The 23,177-nt window shown below is 47.0% G+C and overlaps 1 protein-coding gene across 1 annotated transcript in view; it reads left to right on the forward strand.

Annotated features, from left to right (window-relative positions):
* The window catches only part of LOC311235544 (carbohydrate sulfotransferase 12-like), a gene marked incomplete at both ends in the record, with an annotated part of 89,524 nt that overhangs the window by 57,151 nt on the left and 9,196 nt on the right, over positions 1-23,177 (forward strand). The window contains one exon of the mRNA XM_084323013.1: positions 17,435-17,742. Within this exon, the coding sequence (XP_084179139.1) occupies positions 17,435-17,742 (308 nt within the window). The remainder of the gene's footprint in view (positions 1-17,434; positions 17,743-23,177) is intronic.

A 23,177-nucleotide genomic window follows, 5' to 3' on the forward strand; every position in this document is an offset into this window, starting at 1 on the left:
GACCGTGGCGGAAGAAGTCCTCACGACAGTCCTCACGGAGATCGAGGGCGTATTGAACTCGAAGCCCCTCGGTTACGTCTCAAGTGATGTAGCAGACTTCGACCCAGTCACCCCAAACTATCTCTTGATGGGGCGGCTGGACCCTGCCCTTCCACAGGCGGTGTACAGACCTGAAGAAGTGAACGGCCGAAGAATGTGGAGATACAGTCAGGTATTGGCTGACCAGTTTTGGAACAGTTTCCTCCTCCACTACCTACCGTCCCTCCAAGCCCGTCAGAAGTGGGTAAAGGACAGGGACAACCTGAAGGTGGACACAGTCGTTATGATCATAGACCAGTCACTACCCCGAGCTATGTGGCTGGCCGGCCGCGTAAGCAAAGTGATCACCGGTGCCGATGGGAAGGTCAGAGCGGCAGAAGTCATAGTCCAAGGGCGGACCTACACCCGACCCGTGGCGAAGCTGATAGAGTTGCCGGAGATCCCTGACTCCCCTGATGACGACCATGACCCACTGACTTTGTAGATTGCCCTACTCCTCACAACAAATATTGAGCAGTTGACTGGACTATTAATCTGTCTCCCTTAACTAATTAGGTGCGGACTAATTAGGAGGCGGCTGTTGTGAAGGGCCAGATTAAAGCTGAGAATCTACATTTATTGTTTTATATACCTTGTATATTATTTATATATACACGGTATATCCCTTTAAGCCTGCGTTTGAATCATAGTAATATTCGCTTTCCTTATTGGATAACGCCATCGGCGCCAGACCGCAAGCCCCCAAAGTCAGGTTCAAAGGCGAGTCCAGGCATGTCGCAACATGCCCGGAGACAGCGCATTGATTCGAGACGAGAACTGAGGTTCGGCAATAGATAGCCACTTAAGTATATATACGGCGGCAGGTGCGAACAGTAGCTGTTCGTGCAGCAAGTTCAACGTTCATCGAGTTCGGTAAAACAGTGAAGTGAGAAGCAGTGCGTCTAACAGAGCGTTGAGAACCACGTGCGCAGGGAATAGTAAAAGTGTCAGATTTAATGCAGTAACGTCAAGTTCGACTTAGCTTAATGTGAAGTAAAGAGTCGTTAATTTATTGTGTATCGTGCCAACAGCAGTTCGTTCGTGTGTAGCATTACCCAGCAGTTCGTTCGTTTAGCTAGTGGACCTTAGCCAGTGCGCGTGGACTAAATACATTGGTACCAGCACACGAGGAGGCCTAGTCGGAGAACCTACTGGACATGTGCACAGGAGAACCGACGGCGGCGATTGCAGAACCAGTATTGGTTGGATTATATTGATTGTGGAACGTACTACCTGGAGAAGAGCATCGTTAATCTCCACTGTCGTTTGGATTTAAACACCGTGAGGATCTACATTCGGGCTGGCCTCATGGACCGAGGCTAGCTGGCTATCATCATTGCTATTGGGCAATTGGATTACAGTTATTGCTTTTGATGCTGAGCTTTGGATTACAAGGACTGGCTTCTGTACGTGAATCCCCTTCTTCTTCAATTGATCAGACTGAGTATCCGAACATTCCTCTCTCCTCCAGAACTTACAACTCTGGGAGGAACCCCATTGTCTCCAGCGGTACCAGCGTTGCCCTCTATAATTGCCATTCTACGCCAGGCGGCGTTAGCCTAGTACCCCATCGTAGGAATTATTCTATTCCCATTGACTTATGCTACTGACTGACTTTATGCCTATTCTTCGCCATACAAGCGCGACCCTAATTCTCATATCTGTAACATTTACTGCATAATAATAAATACCCTCAAATGATATTTCTTTGTCAGTGCCGTGTTATTATGAGTGTCTGCCATATATTAGATGTACTGTCTGGCCAGTAATTAAAGTACATACCTAGCAGTGGTTTAATCTATCACAATCTTTAATACAGTCAGGGTTTTGTAACCCCTTAGTTACAGTATAGTCTGATGGCTGTTGGAATGAAGGTCTTCCTGAAATTGAGCTGTACTGTATTGTACCCATTCTGCAATCTGTTAACACAATTTTCAATCAATCAATCAATCAAGCATGACTTCCATTGGATCTACGTTCTGTATCACACTAGCTCCCGCTCAGCGTCTCATTGCATATATCTCGCTTCAGCATATATATACTGAATACATTTCAAAATGTACCTTTAAATGCCAGCATTCATCTGGCCACACCCCCATCCGCTTACCTACATAAGCAGGGGTGGTGCCACACACTCATCTCCTTCTCAAATTTCATCACAAGCAACGTGTTGCTCATATGCCCACTTGACGTGGAGAAAAATATTGGCTGACAATGTTTACGAGGAAAGGAAGAACAAGAGATACGTTGACATCATATCTTTATTTTCTCTCTCACTATTTTCGAGAAAATACGGCGATATTGTCTTCGTCACTGGAGTGTCTGGAAGATGGTGATCATTCTAAAATCCTCCACCGGTTTTCATATTGGGAGCACGCCGCTGCATGCCTCTCAACTGCAGTTCCTTGCTGTGCTGGTTGCGGTAAAACCTTTCAGGACACAGCTGAACTGTAGGACGCGCCGCTGTTGTGAGAAGCGGTGAGTTCCAGGTTGGTGAGTGATGTTTTGCTTGCGGCTCCACTTGTCTGTTAGTGCTATGGGGGCTGGCTGACAATGTTTACGAACACCGGCCCCAGATTAAGGTCTTTTGTTCAGCCTCTTAGGCAACAGCGGAAGACCTTGATCTGAAGCCCATTATAGTTTATAGGGTTTTCTGGACGAGTGGATGTTTTCTCTGTCACCATGTAGGCCCCATCTTTCATATCCAAATGAGAGTATTCCCTCACGAGGAAATATGGGCATAGATGTTCGTTAGTGGAAGATCTGTGTTCAAGTCAGCTACAGGCCAGTTTGGTATTGTGCTGGCTCCGTCGGGTGTTGGTAAAATCACCGTTGCTCGGCGTCTCGCGGGCAGGGGCGGTAGCGCCCGACGGTTAGAGCGGCCGTTAGCTTAATGCTACTCTGTTGAACGTGCTTTGATTATAACATGTTTTAAACACTCTTGACTACGACGTCATCTTTGACAGAGGATGTTCGTCGAACCTGCCCTGGGCCAGGACGGCAAGGACTGCGTCAACAAGGGGGACCGTAGCGACGGGATGGAGCGGCGACGCTGCCCAGATCGACAACACAGAACGGCTGTGTTTACTACGGTGCCTTGAGACTGCACTTCGCTTGATCTACGCTCCGGGTAGGCAAGGTCTGGACCAGACCTTGAGCACGTCTTCTTGCTTTCCCTTCTAAATGTTTTGTAAATAACGATGTTTTCCAAAACGAGTGTTGCTGCACTACATTTAGGATACGATGCGAGTTATGTGTGAATTGTCTTGTCACTGGTATTAGATTCTCCATGCAAATAGGGTTGTTTATTACAGATGTGAAAATGATCTGGTTTGTTGTGTTGAGAAACATCATGTGTGTTTATATGTACCGTGTACGCACAACTAAGGGGGTTAACTAACCTATAAAGCTATGCTTAGTGACAAATGAGTAAAGAATGATTCTTTTCTCAGCCTGTAATGACAATGAACAGTGTGTTCACATATTAACAGGTTTTCCTGTTTTAATTGGCCGTATTAAAGGATAACTCCACTTTTTTTTTAAATTAGCTTATTTAACATCTTCCCTGGAGTTAGACAAGAAGATGCATACCTTTTTTGTCTCTGTGCGTGCATTTTAGCTTTGGGAATAGACGCTCCGTTAGCATAGCTTAGCTTCATCACTGGAAGTGAGGCAGGACAGTAGCCTTACAGTGCCTTACAGTGTATTGCAAGGTCTGACATTGACCAAACTTGATATGCATGACCTTGGTGGGCTCTATGTCAACTCCTGAAAAGGGGGTCAATGTCAGACCTTGCAATCAAAAGTTAGGGGCGCACTGAAATTATGGCAAGGGTTATTAGCCCCCTAACTTTTGATTGCAAAGTCTGACATTGACCCCCTTTTCAGGAGTTGACCTAGAGCCCACCAAGGTCATGCATATCAAGTTTGGTCAATGTCAGACCTTGCAATACACTGTAAGGCACTGTAAGGCTACTGTCCTGCCTCACTTCCAGTGATGAAGCTAAGCTATGCTAACGGAGCGTCTATTCCCAAAGCTAAAATGCACGCACAGAGACAAAAAAGGTATGCATCTTCTTGTCTAACTCCAGGGAAGATGTTAAATAAGCTAATTTAAAAAAAAAGTGGAGTTATCCTTTAATACGGCCAATTAAAACAGGAAAACCTGTTAATATGTGAACACACTGTTCATTGTCATTACAGGCTGAGAAAAGAATCATTCTTTACTCATTTGTCACTAAGCATAGCTTTATAGGTTAGTTAACCCCCTTAGTTAGTAGGTCCGGGAGCGCTATGGAGACCCTGGTTGGGTACATTTTTTACTCAGCACTGTCGTAATGGCTTACGGCCATGCCAACCTGTACACGCTCGATCTCGGCCGCTACACAGGTTGGTCCTGGTTAGTACTTGGTTGGGAGACCGCCTGGGAATACCAAGTACGGTGTGCTTGGGGCTGGTTCTCCATTATTTTTCGCTCCTCTCTCACGCATGGCGAAGAGGGGCCTGTTGGGGTGGTCTTTGACCTCCTCTGGTGACCCTGTGCTTCCCGTATCGCCGGGCCCGGTCCGAAGTCATGTTTCGTCGACCCGTAGGCCTGGGTTAACCCTTTTTTGAAAACTGAAACACTTGTACTGCGGTATAGCCGGTGTTTTGGAGTTTTTTTCTTGAGGGGTTATAGGAACAACCACCGCATTGGGTAACACCAAGGTGGTTGATTCCCTGGTGTGTTGGAGCAGTGTCAACTCCCGGGTTCACCGGTTGAGGGTGCCCCTGCACGTTCATGACGTCTGCCAATCGTGTCAGCCTTCTCTGCCTCAACCCCTCTGGGTGGGTTTTTTTTTAAATGGAGGCTTGGTCATGCAACAACGCCAGCTTACGCCCCTTCCGCCGGGGTGGCTGTGTTCAGCTGTCCCCTCTGGCGCCTGTCTCGTCCTCAGTCTCCAGGCTAGGGTTAACAGCCTGTTGCCTGATTTTTCCCCGGTGCGCTGCCTGCTTCCGTTGGTTAACCTTTTTTGTGTGCTTACGGCCATGCTGACTGCCTGTTCTGCAGGGTCAGTGTGCCAGGCGGTGTACTATTGGGGGGACAGGGCCCGCTCGGCTGAGGGGCCTTTGTCCGAATACGCTGGCGATGTGGGGGGCGGGGTCACTAAGTGCCCACCTGGTGGGGTCTTGATGCTGGCATCATGGACTTCTCCGGGCCCCCGTTCCAGGGGGTCCAGTCCCTTTGGTGGGTCTGGGTCTTCCTTCGCGCTCCGCTGCTACGGCCTTGCCACGGGGTTGGGTTTGCCCTTGACCCCGTGATTCTGGGGGCAGTAACGAGGTTGTTCCCTCCGTTCGTTCCCGGGTGGCATGCGGGTTGTGCGTGTGTGTAGTCGTGGGGTCAAGCCACGGTCTGCTCACCCTGTGCGTTGAGTTGCTTGAGTGCCTCTTCGCACGGTCGGGTCCGTCGCCCTCCCGTGAAGCCCCCAATAGGGGGGGTGCCCTCCATTAGGGGGGGTCGGGGGGGCTCGGTCCTCCCTGATCTGATGGTTGTGGGGGGCCTCAGCGGGGTACATTTGTCGAGCTTCTAGCTCCCGCTCAGCTCCTATTATGCAATGAGACGCTGAGCGGGTACAGAACGTTAGGTTATGACTATAACCAAGTTCTGTTAACACTAGTGGACGCTCAGCGTCTAGACGCCGCTGCGGCCCTTGATTTTTCATTGTGGTGAAATTTGTTGGGAAGGAGATGAGTGTGTGGCACCACCCCTGCTTATGTAGGTAAGCGGATGGGGGTGTGGCCAGATGAATGCTGGCATTTAAAGGTACATTTTGAAATGTATTCAGTATATATATGCTGAAGCGAGATATATGCAATGAGACGCTGAGCGTCCACTAGTGTTAACAGAACTTGGTTATAGTCATAACCTAACGTTTTCTGTTTTGGGATCTACTTTTTCAGTTTTTGAATAAATCTCCATTATGCTTCAATTACTGTGTGTTTATTGTATAGCAATAAGGTTGGGTGAATTCAGTCATTGTATAAACGCATTACATCACTTGAAGGAATACATGAGTGCAGTGTAAATACATGACTTACTGAGGTCGCAGTACTTCTCCAGTCTCCTGTTCGTCCTTGTCCTCTCCACAAACGGGCAAGGAACCTTCCTTCTCCCGGTGGGACAGGACCAGTAATAAAAAACAATAAGAAAAAATTAAGGCTGTCAATCGATTAAAATATTTTATCTGATTAATCGCATGATTGTCCATAGTTAACTCGCGATTAATCGCAAATTAATCGCATATTTTTTATCTGTTCTAAATCTACCATAAACTGATCTTTTTCCAGGTTTAATACTCTTATCAACAAATGCCATTTAACACAAAATGATGACCCTCATGCATTGCAAATTTGCATCAAATTCAAAACAGATTGATGCACAAAATAACTTAAAAGAAAATAATAATTTAAAACAATGAATAAAGTGTGCATGAAATAACAGGGGTAAGAACACGTTAGGAACTTGTTACATTCACCCACACAAGGGCTGAGGACTCACTCGACCCCCCCGCCCCCCCCTCTCTCTCACACACACACTCTCCCAGATCGCTTTCTCTCTTGCCCCTTCCTCATCTCTCTCACCCCCTCTCTCTCTCTCAATTCAATTACATTTCAATTCAATTCAAATGGGCTTTATTGACATGGGAAACATTTACATTGCCAAAGCCAAACAAAACAAAACAAAACAATCAAACAGAGAAAACTAAAGAAATCAGTACATTACAGAAGGAATTTCTTGTATGGTTGACAGTCTTTATGGTGGTTGTATTCTGTTGGATGTCCTTTTCTTGTCAGAGCAGCTCACAAACCTTGCTGCTGTGTTTGCACATTGTTGTATTTCTCCCAGTAGGTATGGGAGTTTTGAGTTGTTTTCCATGTTTTCAGTCTCTTTGGGTGTTTGCAATTTGTGGGAAGTATATGTCTCTGATGTCTTGGTATAGTGGGCAGGTTGTTAAGAAGTGGAGCTTGGTTTCCACATTTTCTTGTGTGCAGTGGATGCACAGTCTGTCTTCTTTTGGGAGACAGGTCTGCCTATGGCAGCCTATCTCGATGGCTAGGCTGTGCTCGCTGAGTCTGTACCTAGTCAAGGATCTTCTTAGTTTTGGGTCAGTCACAGTGCTCAGGTATTCTGCCACTGCATGTGTACTTTATGTTTAGGGCCAAATAGCATTTCAATTTGCTCTGGTTTTGGGTTGATTCTTTCCAATGTGTCAGATAGTTTTGTTTTCTTATAATTTGGTTTAGTCCAGTGTGGTTTCTGTCTGGTGGCTCTGCTTGTGTTTGTGAGCAGAGTCCCAGAACCATCTGGCTGAGTGGGCATCTCTCAATGGTCTCACTGTAGGTGAGGGCTTTGTTGTGGAGTGTGTCTGCCGCAGGGGCGGAGCTAGGGGGTGGCTACCTGGGCTCAAGCCCCGGATGTATTCTGAAAAGCCCCGAATCTATTTAAAAAAAAATTAAAAAAATTAAAATACAAATAAAAAAATGATTTTTTTTTTTTTTTTTTTTTTTTTTTTACAATTCATCATTGTTACATGAAAATATGTTTGCACCAGATTTAGCAGAAGCTAATTTCCATCTGTGGTCTATCCAGCTGCTAACTGTATTTGAGTGAGTTAAGTCTTGGTGTTATGGTAGACTCAGACCCAAGCTTTAAATCACAATCAACAAGTTGACAAAAACTTAATTCTTCCACCTTAGAAACATAGCTAAAGTACGGCCATTTATAAATCAAAAGGACGCTGAAAACCAGATCCATGCATTTATCTCAAGCCAACTCGACTACTGTAATGCACTCTTTACCGGCCTCCCAAAAAAATACGATGATAACTATTTTATTGCAATGCACTATTGCATTATTTTATTCTATTTTACTAACTATTTTATTGCACTGCACTATTTTACTTTGTATCAGTGAATCATAGACGCCTGGCCATAAGAGCATTCAGAGCATCTCTGCTCTCCCACTATTGAACTTGGGGGAGCAAAGGTATGATCTTGCTCCACCACTTTTTGATTATATGAAAAATATGATATATCCCCCCCCAATATATAAATCAACCATAACTACGTTATGGTTAACTGAGTTTTATAGTGAAAAGAGCAGCTTTATTGGTCAAGATTGAAGGCTCTATATTGCAGGAAATTGCACGTACAGGTTCATTAAATAAAAAAAAAAACTGTCGTGGAGGGGGTCGTGCATGACCCGCTCCAAACCACCCCTTGCATGCCCCCCCAAAAAAAAAAAAAAAAAAACCAAAAAAAAAAAAAAAAAAAATCAAAAAAAAAATCAAAAAAAAAAAAAAAAAGGGGGGGGGGGGGCATCTGAGCTAAGCCCCGGATCTCCTACAATCCTAACTCCGCCCCTGGTGTCTGGGTGACTTTCTTTTAGGTGATTGTAGAATTTAAATGCTCTTTTTTGGATTTTGATGATTAGTGGGTATCTTCCTAGTTCTGCTCTGCATGCATTATTTGGTGTTTTCCGTTGGGTGCGGAGAATGGATTTGCAAAATTCTGCATGCAGAGTCTCAATTGGGTGTTTGTCCCATTTGTTGAAGTCTTGGTTTGCAAGTGGGCCCCAGACTTTTCAACCATGGGAAATGGGTTCTATGACAGAGTCTAATATTTTGAGCCAGATTTTGATTGGAATGTCTAACTTGATGTTCGTTTTGATGGCATAAAAGGCCCTTCTTGCTTTGTCTCTCAGGTCGTTCACAGCTTGGTTGAAGTTCCCTGTGGCACTGATGCTAAGGCCGAGATAGGTGTAGTTTTTTGTGTATTCTAGGGACATTTTGTCTAGGAGGAATTTGTGTTTGTGTTGTTGTAGGCTGGGCCTTTTTTGGAATATCATAACTTTAGTTTTGGTTAGGTTTACTGTCAGTGCCCATGTCTGGGAGAATTTGTGCAGATGATCTGGTGCTGCTGTAGCCCTTCTTTTGTTGGAGACAGCAGCACCAGGTAATCTGCAAACAGTAGGCATTTACTTCTGTGTTTGCTAGGGGGATGCCAGGTGCTGCAGTTTGTTCCAATGTTTTTGCCAGTTCATTTATGTATATGTTGAAGAGGATTGGACTCTCTCTCTCTCTCTCTCTCTCTCTCTCTCTCTCTCTCTCTCTCTCTCTCTCTCTCTCTCTCTCTCTCTCTCTCTCTCTCTCTCTCTCTCTCTCTCTAAAAAATATGGGCGTTTCTTTATAAAAGAAAATAATAATACATAAGTAGCTTACTTACTGACAAAAATGTAGTTGCATTTTCAAACTTTATTTAACTTTATCTTAAATAGTTCCATTTAAATTTCAATATTGTAAGTCAGAAATGTAAGGAAAATGCAGTATCTGTCTCATTTATGTGCATTTTGGAGATGTTATAATGCAGATTGGGTAAATCCTGTAAGAGTTTCTTGATGTAGGGGAGCCCCAGTGTTTCCTATTTATTATAATTTTCTGTCATTGCTGGGGTCAACTTGAGATGTTTGATTTGAATTTGTGAGAAAAAATATATACGTTTTTTTCACGGATCTAGCCTCTTTTCCTCTTATAGTGCACCAGATTGATGCATTTAAATGTTAAATGCATGCCCACCTTAAAGGGTTTGGAATCCCCCCACCATAGTTTCACAAAATAGGGGCCCCCAAACAACATTTCGCAAAAAGCTAGAAACGCCCTGCTTACAATCCATGGTGACTGTAATTTGAATGACAGGAGTCCCTTTCTGTCCCAGTGGCCCTGCCGGCGCGGTACGCCGGAGTAGAAATAGCACGTCCCTGTGCCGCTGGGGGGGGGGGTCTTTAAGATTCGCAAAAAGGGGAATCTTAAAGTTACTCCAGAGGGGTAACCACTGGAATCGCAGAGCGATGAGAGAGGGTGGGGGAGAACACAAAAATAAAATAAATACAAATAAAAGCTGTAGAAAACACAAAACATCAGTATAAAATAACTGCATAGCAGTTGAAAACAACAAAGAAAACAACAGCACTATAGAGAGAGAAAACCCGAGAATCATGAGCGAAAGGTTATCCTATAACCTAGTTATATGAATACTGGCTGAGTGTCTCACTCTTCGCCATATTGAGATATATCTTTATCTCCAGCACCTACTGTGCTTCATTAACGAAAACAATGAACCCATGCACTTGACCAGGCCCCGCCCCAGTGTCCCCCTATAAGACACCGGACATGGTCACACTCCCCCTTCCTCGGAAAAAAGTTTCCATCATAGAAAACCCAACCAAAGGACCTCAGGGCGCGCTAAGAGCGAGACGCTCAGCTAGTATTCATATAACTAGGTTATAGGATAACCTTTCGTTATATATCATTACTGGCATCGCGTTTCGCTCTTCGCCATATTGAGATATGGGGCAGAGCAGACACGTGGTCCGACAAATGTACCCCCTGAGGACCTGCAAGCCCTACCACCAGGGGGGAGGGGAGTCCCGTCCACCCGCCCTTCCTAGTGAAGAGGGGGCGGCAGTCAACTCCACCAAAGTGCGAAAAAAGAGGGAACCAGAGCCCCCTAAAAATGCACAGCACAGGCGGGACCACGTGTGACACATCACCCCGTGGCACACACCCACACACCCCTGCTAACCCACCGACAGGCGGGACGCAGGGGAGGTCCCAGACCTCAGAACCGCCTGGGAGACGGAACCCCCAGTCATGTCCATGAGGTAAAACCTAACGAAGGGACCCGGGGAGGACCAGGAGGCCGCAGCACAGATGTCCTCCACCAAGGCCCCCCCTAACAAGGCGGCAGAGGCCGCCACTCCACGAGTGGAGTGCACCCTGACACCCCCAGGGGGGGCCTATCCAGCCAACGTGTAGCAAAGGGCAATGCCCTCGCACAACCAATGTGACAGGCGCCGCTTGGACAGTGCCTTACCAGCGCGAGGGCCACCGTAACAAACAAAAAGTTGATCGGCAGCCCTGAGATCCCGAGTCCGACTGAGGTAAACCCTCAAAGCACGGACAGGACACGACAGATGAAGGCTCGCCTCTAACCCACTAGCGTGAGGAGGCGGATGAAACGCCTGAATCACAATATCCCTGGAGCGAAAAGAGCTCCGGATATTCTTTGGCATGAAGACTGGAGTAGGCCTCAGAGTTGCACCGCTATTGGCACGAATAGACAGGCACTCAGGCCGCACCGAGAGAGCACACAGCTCACCCACGCGCTTAGCGGAGGTGATGGCCAGTAGGAACGCAGTCTTGAAGACAGCTGCTCCAATGACGCCTGCTCAAGAGGCTCAAACGGGGCCTCAGACAACCGGCCGAGGACCAGTTGGAGGTCCCACTCGGAGACAGAGAACGTTCCACCGGCTTGAGACGCCGAGCGCCAAGCAGGAACGTCCCACGAGAGGGTGGCTGAACAACGTTCCGCCCCCACACTCGACCATTACGCCACTCCCCAGCGTAAGCCGTGGTAGAGGACGGAGCGCGCGCGTACCGGATAGTGTTAACCACAGAATAGCCAAGACGCATCCCCACCAGATTCAAACTGTCAGCAGCCAAGCCTAGAGGCTGTCCCAGAACAGGAAGGCAGAACAGAGTTCCACGGAACAGGCCACGGCGGGGCCACACAGAGCTGAATCAGGGCCTGGGACCACACAGCTGAGCCCCGGCCCGGCACGACCAGGACCAAGTCCCGCGCTCCCGACGTACCCGCCCCAACAGCTGAGCTATCATGAATAAATGAACGAAAACTCCACCAACACACTGCAGAATGGGCTAGCCCATACACACAATGTTAAGGGGATGCAGACCAGAGAAACACCAGTCCCGCACACAATTCATAGATTCACAAAAAGCACACCAGCCCTAGGCCTCAGCCCATCCACCCATGAAATGGTAAACAAGCCCCCGTCAAAACTCCCAACAGTAGACACCGATTGACCGTCAGCATGAATGGTTAAGAGGAGGGAAGACCTTTTAAAAAGACAGCCCTCGGCGGGGAATAAAGGAACAGTGACCCAGCATCGTAGCATTAGCATTAGCCGTGCGCTCCAGGATAGCTGGGAAAACGACAACGTTTACCCAGATATCCTGCCCCTTGCGCCAATACACAACTCGGTTGTCTCACGGGACAACGAGCAGTATCACAAATGCCAGCATTGATGCCTGGTGGCGCAGGCCCTACCTGTGCGCGACCTAGCCCGACAGCTAGCCGCCACGCGACGTCCCTCGATCCACTGTCAGAAGACGAGGAAACCCCAGGACAGGCCCGATGCGCTGTTAGAATGTGCCGAGAAGATTCCAGGGGCTGGCAAATCTCCGGCGAAAACCCAACATTGTTCAATTTCCTTCTGCATTTCATAACTACTAGTTCATGGAGTGCACTGCAGCGTCCATGATGGAAACAAAAAAGAGGAAGGGGGAGTGTGACCATGTCCGGTGTCTGGTCAAGTGCATGGGTGCATTGTTTTCGTTAATGAAGCACAGTAGGTGCTGGAGATAAAGATATATCTCAATATGGCGAAGAGCGAGACGCGATGCCAGTAATGCTATATAACTTGAGACACTCCTCTACTATTGAGGGAAAACATGAATTGGACAAGCATCCAAACAGTCAACCAAGCCTACTTAAAGGCAGTGCACACCTGACACCAATCAGGTGGCAATCAAGCCCACACACCTGCCATGCCGCATGGCAATTAACTGGTTGGTGTCTGGTGATTGACAGCTCACCAGAGAAAACCCAAAATACATCCAAAGCACACTAGAATAAACTCAAATAAAACCAACATAAACCGTGATCCATCACAATACTGTACATCACGTATCCAGTAGTTCTAATACATAAAACATATATTGTACATCTGGTATCCAGTAGTTCTAATACATAAAACACATACTGTACATCTAGTATCCAGTAATTATATATCAACTGGCCTCGCGTCTCGCTCTGCCTTCTGAGATATAACCCATCATCTCTAGCACCTAGTGTGCTCCGGGAAACAAAACAAATGCACCCACTTGCACGTGACCACGCCACTCCCATGCGTCCCCTATGCGTGAATACTTTACGCAAGCAAGTTGTCCTTTTGCGCGATCTGATTGGCCACTGACGTTTCTGGTCATGTGACATGTGCGCCCAATTGTGTGACGGCAAGTTCTTTGGACGGTTAAGCTTAGGCGCTCTTTCGAAGTTGGTTAAGGTTAGAGTTTGTTTCCAACGCGGAAGCAGCTAGATGCACTTCGGAACTGGAGATTGTTATGAAGCAGAAGGAGAAATTACACAATGTTGGGAATTCGCCAGAAGTTCGCCAGCCCCCGGAACCTTCTCGGCACGTCCTGACAGCACGACGGCTTTATCCTGTTTGTTCCTCGTCGCATGACAGCAGACCGAGGGACTTAGCGCAACGGCTGGCAGTCGAGCCGTGTTGCGCCCAGGTAGGGCCTGCACTAGCTGGCATTGGTATATGTAATACTGCTTGTTGTCTCGTGAGACAGCCGGGTGATGTATTGGCGCAGGGGGCGGGATATTTGGATGAACGTGGTCATCATGACTCAGTTTTGGATGTTTTTCCAAATATCCTAGCGCACGCAGCTAATGCTAATGCGGGGCTGTCACTGCTCTTCCCTCCTCTTAACCGTTTCATTGCTGAAGGATCTCTGCAAACGACGAGAGGGCCTACCTGGAAGAGGTCAAGGTCCTGGCGGGATGGTGCCAGGAGAACAGCCTCTCCCTGAACGTCAGCAAAACAAAGGAGATGATTGTGGACTTTAGGAGGTCGGAGGTCAGGGACTACAGCCCCCTCAGCATCGACAGGGCACCGGTTGAGAGAGTGAACAGTTTTAAGTACCTCGGAGCCCACATATCCGAGGACTTGACATGGACCACACACATTGACAGTGTTGTGAAGAAGGCTACTACTTCTACTTCTAAAGAACTTCTACTCATGTACAATAGAGAGCATCTTGACTGGCACTATCACCTCCTGGTTTGGGAATAGCACTGCACAAGACCGAAGCAGACTACAGAGAGTGACAAGTTCAGCCAAACGCACAATTGGAGGGGGGCTTCCCACCCTCCAGAACATTTACAACAAGCGGTGCAGGGGTAAGGCTAAGAGAATCATCAAGGACTCTAGTCACCCAAACAACTGCCTCTTTGAACTGCTGCGGTCAGGCAAGCGATACCGGCGTCTCATGGCGAGCACAGAAAGACTCAGAAGAAGCTTCTATCCCCAGGCCATCAGGCTGCTCAACGAACAATAAACACTATGCAACAACCATCAAATGCACACAGCACACACATCCACACGCACACACTCACTTTAAACAAACAACACACTGCAGCACCCACTCTCCACACTTTAGAACACCTAAACACACTTTATATTTATTGGTAAAGGATTTGCACTACAACCCGTACACCTTACTGTAAATTGTACCTAAATTGTACCTCATCCCATTCCTGCTTTGCACTATATAGTATTGTATATTAGTACATTGCATAGTATATTGTATATTGTATTGTATGGTAACTCAGTTACTTCTATTCTGCATCGAACATTGTACATATGTCTATACTGAACACTGTGACTTCTATTTTTACTTCTATTTTTAACATGCTATACTATTTTATTTCATACTTATATTGTCTAGCACAGTCTCTGGAGAGTAACAGTAAGAAGCATTTTGTATAAAAGTATTCTGTACTTCTGTATGACAACTATTAAAGAAACTTGAAACTTGAACTTGAAAGGTCAATCGGTGTCTAATGTTGAGGGTTTTGCTGAGGCTTTTTTACCCTTTACACAGGTGGATGGGCTGACGACAGGGCCCAGGACAGGTGTGCCGTGCTTAGAGGAGCAGGTAGCATCGGTCCTTTGCCCTGGCATGGTTGAACGGTATCCCACCCGGAAGCCGACACCGGAGGTTGGCCCGGCAGGTGGCTGAGTGGGCTGATGAAGCTTATACCGCCGCGGGACGGAATTTAGCAGCAACCAATAACATTGCTCAATTGGCTGCTTTTCTGTTCAAAATGGTGTCGGGTAGTGGGGCCTTAAGGCCAGCCGACGTCAAAAACATTGCGCGTGTTTTTGAGGTTATACAGCTTTTGACTCAGCCGCAAGATATAACCGCAGGGAGGGCTAGGATGCTGTCAACACTTGTTCACAGGCATCTTTGGTTGGAGCAGTCTCCCCTTGAGGAGGAGAGGAGACTTCCCCTCCTCAGGGCTCCCCTCTCCGCAGATGGGCTTTTTGGTCTGTCCGCAGGGGTGCGGGCGGTATTTGACCTGGGCTCCACACCGCCCCACACCACACAGTCAGAGGTGAGAGCACGGCCTCGCCAGCGGCTGCGGCGAGGCCCCCGGCCAGCGGCCATGTTTCCCCCACCTGAGATACCCTGGGCACAAAGAAAACAGGTGATCACAAGGCCGACAGCCTCGGCGGCCGAGGGATCGGCTACATTAGATGAGCACGCCCTAAAAAAACGTTGCCGTCTAGCTGTGTCTAGCGCACTCTCCGGTTACTCCCCCCCGCTACACTACAAGACACAGGGCTCTGATTTGTTCCCTTTGGCTGTGGGCCGCGCTCTTCCAGTGAAGCGCAAGCGGCCCCACATTTCGCTTCTCATGGAGACAGGGGCTGACACCCAGTTGCTAGCTAGGTCTGGGTCTGTCTATGAGAATGCTGTGCTGTCAAGCGGCTCCCACACCACACGTCCTGTGTCTGTGTTTGGTGAGCCTGGTGTTGTGTCTGTCGACGGAGCAGGGTTCCCTGTATCTAAAACATTTTGTCAGATGGGGAACTCTAGGCCCAGGAGGTCGCAGCGTGGGTTCTTCCAGCCCCGCCCTTGCCAGGCCGGGTATCACGTTAGTGCCTCCCCCGACCGGAAGACCGGCGGTGGTCAGTCAGGCACGCGTGATTTGGGTGGTAGTAATATCACTACAGGGCTACGGTGTGTAGGGACTCACCCTATCGGGCAGTGTGGGGACCACACACCTTGTATGTCCAGCTGCAGAGCATGCTGTCCTCAGTAGTCTATGCCGGGAAGATGCTCAGCGGGGGAGCCTATGTCACCAGGGGTGATGGCCGCTCTCCCCGTATCAGGCCGGCCCTTTCTGTCGGGGTCCCCCCTTGGGTGCGATTGCCTCGTTGGTAGAGTCAGGGTGCGATATCCCGACTCCGCGAGACACCCTGCTCGCGTGGTTAGCGAGTCCAGGGTTGGCAACACACAGCGGGAGGGACCGGGCCTCCTATCTACGGTTCCTGGCAGACCAGCGCCAGTTGGCTGCGGGTGCGCTTTGGGATTATCATCACATATGGCTACAGGAGTGCCATATGTCGAGGTGGATGGAGAGAACGCTGAGGGAGGGGCTTGTGTTACAGTTTACACAACCCCACCCTCCGTTTTTGGGTTTGGTACAGACCCTCTTGTCAGGGTCCGCGGCAGTGACAGCTCTGGCCAACGAGATTCAATCTCTGTTGGCGAAGCAGGCCATCGTCGTGGTCCCAAGGGAGGACGCGATGCGTGGCGTTTACTCCCGCTATGTTCTGGTGCATTGCTATCAGCTTGGCTGGTCGTTCATACTAACACAATTGGCAGCGTTAGGGGTGGGAAAGCTGATGGGTGGGGATCGGACGTTGTGGACAGCGACTCCTACAGGTCGGTTGGTGCGCCTGCGCAGCAGAATCAGGAAGCGATGGGGGCGGCGTGTCCCTCCCACGCAGACCCCCGCCGCTGAGAGATCGCGCTGTGCAGGTGAAAAGATGCGACGGCTGCTTCCTCGAGTACCGGAGGGGACACGTGATGTAAGGCTTCGTCCACATTGCAGCCGGCTTGTGGGAGGCATGGCCTAACAGCGTTCGAGACAGGGGAGGGTAGAATTGGACAATACGAAATTGGGATTGGAGAAAAATAGAAAATTGGAGAAAAAGTAGATAAAAAAAAGAAGGCAGAGCGAGACGCTCAGCCAGTATCATATAACTAGGGTTATAGGATAACCTTAAGTTATAATACATAGAACATATACTGTACATCTGGTATCCAGTAGTTCTAATACATAAAACACATACTGTACATCTAGTATCCAGTTGTTCTAATTAGGGATGCTCGATATTGGCTTTTTTACCGATACCGATATACCGATATTGTCCAACTCTTAATTTCCGCTACCAATATCAACCGATATCACATTTTAATGCTGATATCGGCCGATAATATCGGTAGGCCGATAATATCGGACATCCCAACAACAGAGGAAGAGGAGTGCATAGATCTTTCTCCATGTTGTTCTTGTTTTTCCTGTGTTCAGCCTGTGTTTTTGACCCCCTCAGGATTAATAAAGTATTCATCTATCTTTCTATCTTTATTTAAAGGCAAGGCTGAAGCATTACACCAAGTTCTTGTTTGTACGGCACCCGTTCATCCGCCTCATCTCCAGTTACCGGGACAAGTTCCAGAAGCACAACGAGTATTTCTATAAAAACTTTGCCAGTGTCATCCTCCATCTCAATGGCAACCGACTTGACACCCCCGAGTCGGTGGACGAGGCATTTAAGGCAGGGATCCGCCCATCCTTCTACCAGTTCATTCAGTACCTGCTGGACCCAGAGACAGAGAAGAAAGAACCCTTTGAACCACACTGGCGTCAGATGCACCGTCTGTGCCACCCCTGCCAGATAAAGTAGGCTTCAATTTGTCTTTTCTTATTTGATTTCCCAGTCTATTATGTGTAGCTTCTATTCTTGATAAGAGTTAATATCAACATGTTGATGGCTGAAATGCAAAACCTCCTATCTGCAAAAGTTTGGATTATCTGATTTCTTTGAATGATGAGAAACATCCTATCTGCACCTATTCAGTCTGTCTGCAAGATACTTTCCAAAAGCCAAAAGCAGTGTATTTTATTGGGTATCCTTAAAAAAGCCATCGTTTCAGCCATCGACATGCCTTAGCACCTCAGTGATTCTCCATGGAAACTGAATGTCCTATTTCTCACCTCACGATGTGTTCATCTAATCTAATGATGCAGGTCAAGGTCACTACAGTGCACCCTAAATCCAAAGGGAGCCAAAATATGACCCATAATGCAATGCACTGTGTTTGTGACGTCCTTTCATATGAAGGTAAAATCATAATCCCAGTAGGGATGGGCATGGTTATTTACTTACTTACTTACGCCTTTTACTCCGTTTGGGGCATAGGCCGTCAACAAGGGTTCTCCAAGCATCCCAATCCTGGCATGGTTATTTGAATATTAAAAAAGATGTAGGTATTTGACTATAGTTGATGGTTTTGTTTGTGTCAACTGCACTGATTCAGCCTATTGATAGATCTTTTCTTCTATGTTCAACAAATTGGGATTGATTTCCTTCCGATTATGATTGTTTGTTTAGTTGCACTGTTTAGTTTATTTAGAGTGCACTGAATATTAAAATATTGATGTGCCTTCAAATTCCCACTAATCCTAAGTATGTTATGTAACTAGCATTCATACCCAGGGAGCTGGCCTATAATAGTGAACATGTGTTACAATAGCGATATGGGTTGATATTTCTGGCCACACCTCAGGTTCTGTCAATAGATGTCTACAGTATAATAAATGTATGTACTGTACCCAGGGCCGCCTGGGAGAAATGCGAGGCCCTGTGCGAGATTTAAACGCGAGCCCCCCCCCCCCCCCCCCCCCCCCCCCTAAAGGTAAAAAAAAGAAAAAAGAATACATTTTTATTTTTTATTTTTTCATACAGTCAACATATTCTTAAATAATAGCGCTGCCCGAGGCTGGGCATGATACAGTCAACATATAGCAAGAGAGAGAGAGAGAGCGAGAGAGAGCTCCCGTTCTACAGTCAATATACAGTGTTATTGCTGCACAGACCCGGCAATGCCCCTGACCAGAGGAGAGAGAAATATAATAGTTAGTAAAAGCACTATATAAGCTCAGAACACAGCTCAGAACACAACACAGCTTAGAACACAGCTCAGAACACAGAACACATCTCAGAACACAGCTCAGAACACAGCACAGAACACAGCTCAGAACACAGCTCAGAACACAGCTCAGAACACAGGACACCTCAGAACACAGAACACATGCAGAACACAGCTCAGCACACAGCTCAGAACACAGCTCAGAACACAGAACACAGCTCAGAACACATCTCAGAACACAGAACACATGCAGAACACAGCTCAGTACACAGCTCAGAACACAGCTCAGAACACAGGACACCTCAGAACACAGCTTCATCTAACAACGAGGCGTCGCAAGGTTTAACTGAGGCTAACGTTAACATGATGGCACACACACAGTGGCACACCCTCCACCAGAGCAAGGCCAGAGAGAGAGAGAGAGAGAGAGAGAGAGAGGAGAGAGGGAGAGAGGGAGAGAGAGAGAGAGAGAGAGAGAGAGAGAGAAAGAGAGAGAGAGAGAGAGAGAGAGAGAGAGAGAGAGAGAGAGAGAGAGAGAGAGAGAGCTTGGTTCAATATAACGTTAGCTACGACAGCTAGCCGGCCCGCTTGGCTCAATATAACGTTAGCTACGACAGCTAGCCGGCCCGCTTGGCTCAATATAACGTTAGCTACGACAGCTAGCCGGCCCGCTTGGCTCAATAATAGCGTTAGCTACGACAGCTAGCCGGCCCGCTGGCTCCACATAACGTTAGCCAACATAACGTTAGCTACGATAGCTAGCCGGCCCGAGAGAGAGAGAGAGAGAGAGATATCTCCATGGCGGGAATAGAATAGAGTGCATTAAAAACTCACCAAACGTCCAAGAGGAAGGAGACAACCGTGGAGTTGACGAAGTTCATCTGCCGAACGACCGTCCTCTTCATCTTGGCATAACCTCCAATGCTGCACGCGCTCTCTCTAGGTTAGCTAACGCTAGTTAGCCTTTAGCTAAGCTACTAGCCGACATGGCTATCCCGACTGAACCACACGTTAGCACTCGATATTATAACATAGCTAAAGCTAACTAGCTGTCCCTGCCTTTAGCTAAGCCGACATGGCTAGCCTGACTGAACTTTCTAACATGCAACAACTTTCATCTTCAGTCCATCTGCCGAACGACCGTCCTCTTCGTCTTGGCTAGCATAACCTCTAATGCTGCACGCGCAAAATAGTCAGACGCAGCTGACGCACGCCGGCCGACTGTACACATGTAACCCCTCCCTTCGTTGAAACCAATAGTATATCTGCTGCAGAGCCTCAGAGCTCCAATAGTGTATCTGCAGAGCCTCAGAGCCAGGAACAAGTCAGACACATTCTACAAACGTGTCTAATGTGAAATATATAAGCATATAAGCAAAACTAGATTTTAGGTCTGTGATGAAAAAGGGCCTCGCGGGAAGGGGGGCCTTGCAAAAAAAAAAAAAAAAACAAAAAAAACAAAAAAAAACAAAAAAAAAATGTAATTATATTTTGTGCGAGGCCCCCCTTCCCGCGAGGCCCTCTGCTCGCACACCCCCTGTGGCGGCCCTGACTGTACCTGTATGTATGTACTGACTGTTGACAGATGAGCAGCAGCGTTCTGGACTAACTGCAAGCGAGAGAGGGAGGCCTGACTAACGCCAACATACAAGGCATTACAATAATCAAGACGAGAGGTCATAAAAGCATGTACAGTATAACATTTTCAAAAACACTACGAGATAAAAAAAAATAAAAAATAAATAAAGGTTTGACCTTGGACAGCCTCCTGAGCTGGAAAAAGCTCTTTCCCACTACAACATTTATCTGTTTGTCAATCTTAATGTCGATCTTCACCCCTAGATTGGTTGGCTTCACAAAAATACCATTAAAATGTAAAAAGTGAGAGGCCAACCATGCTTTGACATCTTCAAGGCATGCTAACAAAGGTTTAAAAGAGTTAGGATAATTTATTTATTTCAGGTAGATACCTATAAGTATTATATCACTTATTATACTCTCCTGACCTCTCTTGGCAGAGCCTGAGGTCAAGCCAGCAATAGTAACCCCTGCCCTATACTCATTCAACGCTAACCTACACATCAGACCAAAACACAGTATATTACCAAGCAGGGCTATTTTGCCTTAGAGGTCGGTATTACAGATTATATCTTTACGGTGCTAATGCCATCATTTGCCAGTCCCAGAAACAAAAATACAGACATTTGCCAGTCTCCAAGATAAAAGGTTTGCAAAATGCTGCTGTTAAGCCTCTGTCCATTGATTTTTTTCATTACAGAGATGGCTATTTTGTGCGTATTCATCAGCTTGTCAATGTATCTAAAAAAGTACCTTAAAGGCATCTAACCCCCAGGCACGCGGGAACTATAAAACGGCAGGGGGTGCTGGGGGGTCGCCAGATGAAAAAAAAAAAAAAATCGTTTCTTTTTTTGCGGTCAGGCCACTGAACTTAGAAGCAGGCCAGGCCAGTGTTTCTATTTGCACCAGCGCAATAGTTAGATAACCTAGGTGGGGAACAACCAGGAGATCACTGCAACTCACACAAGTTGGAGAACTATCTCTCTCTCTCTCTCTCTTGCTCTCACACACACACAAAGGGAGCCGCATGTGATTGGTGGAGGCGGGATCCTTACGAAAAACTGCTAATCATTGACACATGCTAGCCTGTAATAATCCCCCCCAGAAAAATGTACTTTGCATTTGATATATTGCAAATATATGCCATCACACACACTGGCATTTAAAGGGTTAGAATTATAAAATGAATATGTGGTGTTATGATCAGGGCTGAAGTTGAATAAAATATTGTATTTATCAATTACAAAAAACTGAAAATCCATAAAAATCTGTGTTGTTGCTAATCATACATATGCTAGCCTGTTTTTTAACAATAAGTTGTGATGCCATCACAAACACTGGCATTTAAAGGGTACAAATAAAAAAAAATGCCTGCACCAGAATGCAGGAAATTAAGTCTTTGTAACAAAAAAATTCCTGGTGGGGGACCCCCAGACCCCCTGCTTAAAAAGTGGCCTGACTGGGGCTATATTTCCTGGCCTGAATGATTTCCCCAGTCCGGCCCTGGTTAAAAGCCTCCAATGCTTATTAGTGTGTGTGCGTTTGAACGTTTGCATGTTTCAACCATACATTTCCATTAAAAAATTTTTTTACCTCCTATAATAGTGGGGGTTGTGGCTCTCTGACACCGTTTTTTTTTGGTCGCGGCCTGAAAAGTTTGGGAACCCCTGGTCTAGCCTGTACCCCCCAGCCAGACATGTTGCTGGCCCCGTCAAAACAGTATCCTATCAGCCTCTCCATGGGCAGGTCGAGGCGTAAAAGTATTTTATACACAAAAACAGCGTCTCGGCTGTTGTGTCTGGGCCGGGCATTGTAAAAACCCCAAAAGAAGTTCTGAGCTTCCAAGTTGTCATCGGTGAACTGTATATTACACGAGAATTGTTCTTTTCCAGTGAGTGACATCAGTGGTTCCGTCAGCGCTCAAGCCAAAGATTGGGCTTTTGGATGCTTTGCCTCTAATTTGTCGCTGAATATCATGGGCAAGCAGCTGTAAGATTTCGTTTTGGATGTTGTTGGACATCCAGTTGTCTCTCTTTCGGAGCCAATTCTTCAACTCGGGATCAGACTCGGTGCGCACTCTTTCCATCATGAGCTGCCATAACACCCCATCCCTATTTGCATCACCCCTCAGTGGAAGCCCCTGGCGCCCGAGGGGGGGTATAGGGGAACAGACTCAGTTAACTCTTCAATACCTGATGCTGAGGCTGAACCTGTCGTCTCTGTCTCTCTCTGACGTTTATCAGATTTAGTGGGACTGTCACTGGGACCGGCGGGACTGATATTTTTCTTTTCTGTGAGTGAGACATTCTGTGCTAGCAAAGTCTGACTACTAGCTCAAATCGACTGACTGCGCAAGCACTGTATCACAGTAGCTCAGTGGTTCGTGGCGCGTGGGAAGGGCGGGAGACGGGAGGTGAATACAATTAGTTGTTTCACCTGTCATTCAATCAGTCTGTGACAGTCTGTCATCACTCGAAAATCTACTCGGTTTTACACGTATGATTGTGTACATACAGTAGTGTAATGAATGAATGAAAACTTTATTTAACAGATTGGAGAATGGCTACTGTAACTGAGGGGTACAATTCCCTGACTGTATTAATAAGT

This window comes from Notolepis coatsorum (genome assembly GCF_963971535.1).
Source record: "Notolepis coatsorum genome assembly, chromosome: 10".
Classification (NCBI taxonomy): Eukaryota; Metazoa; Chordata; class Actinopteri; order Aulopiformes; family Paralepididae; genus Notolepis; species Notolepis coatsorum.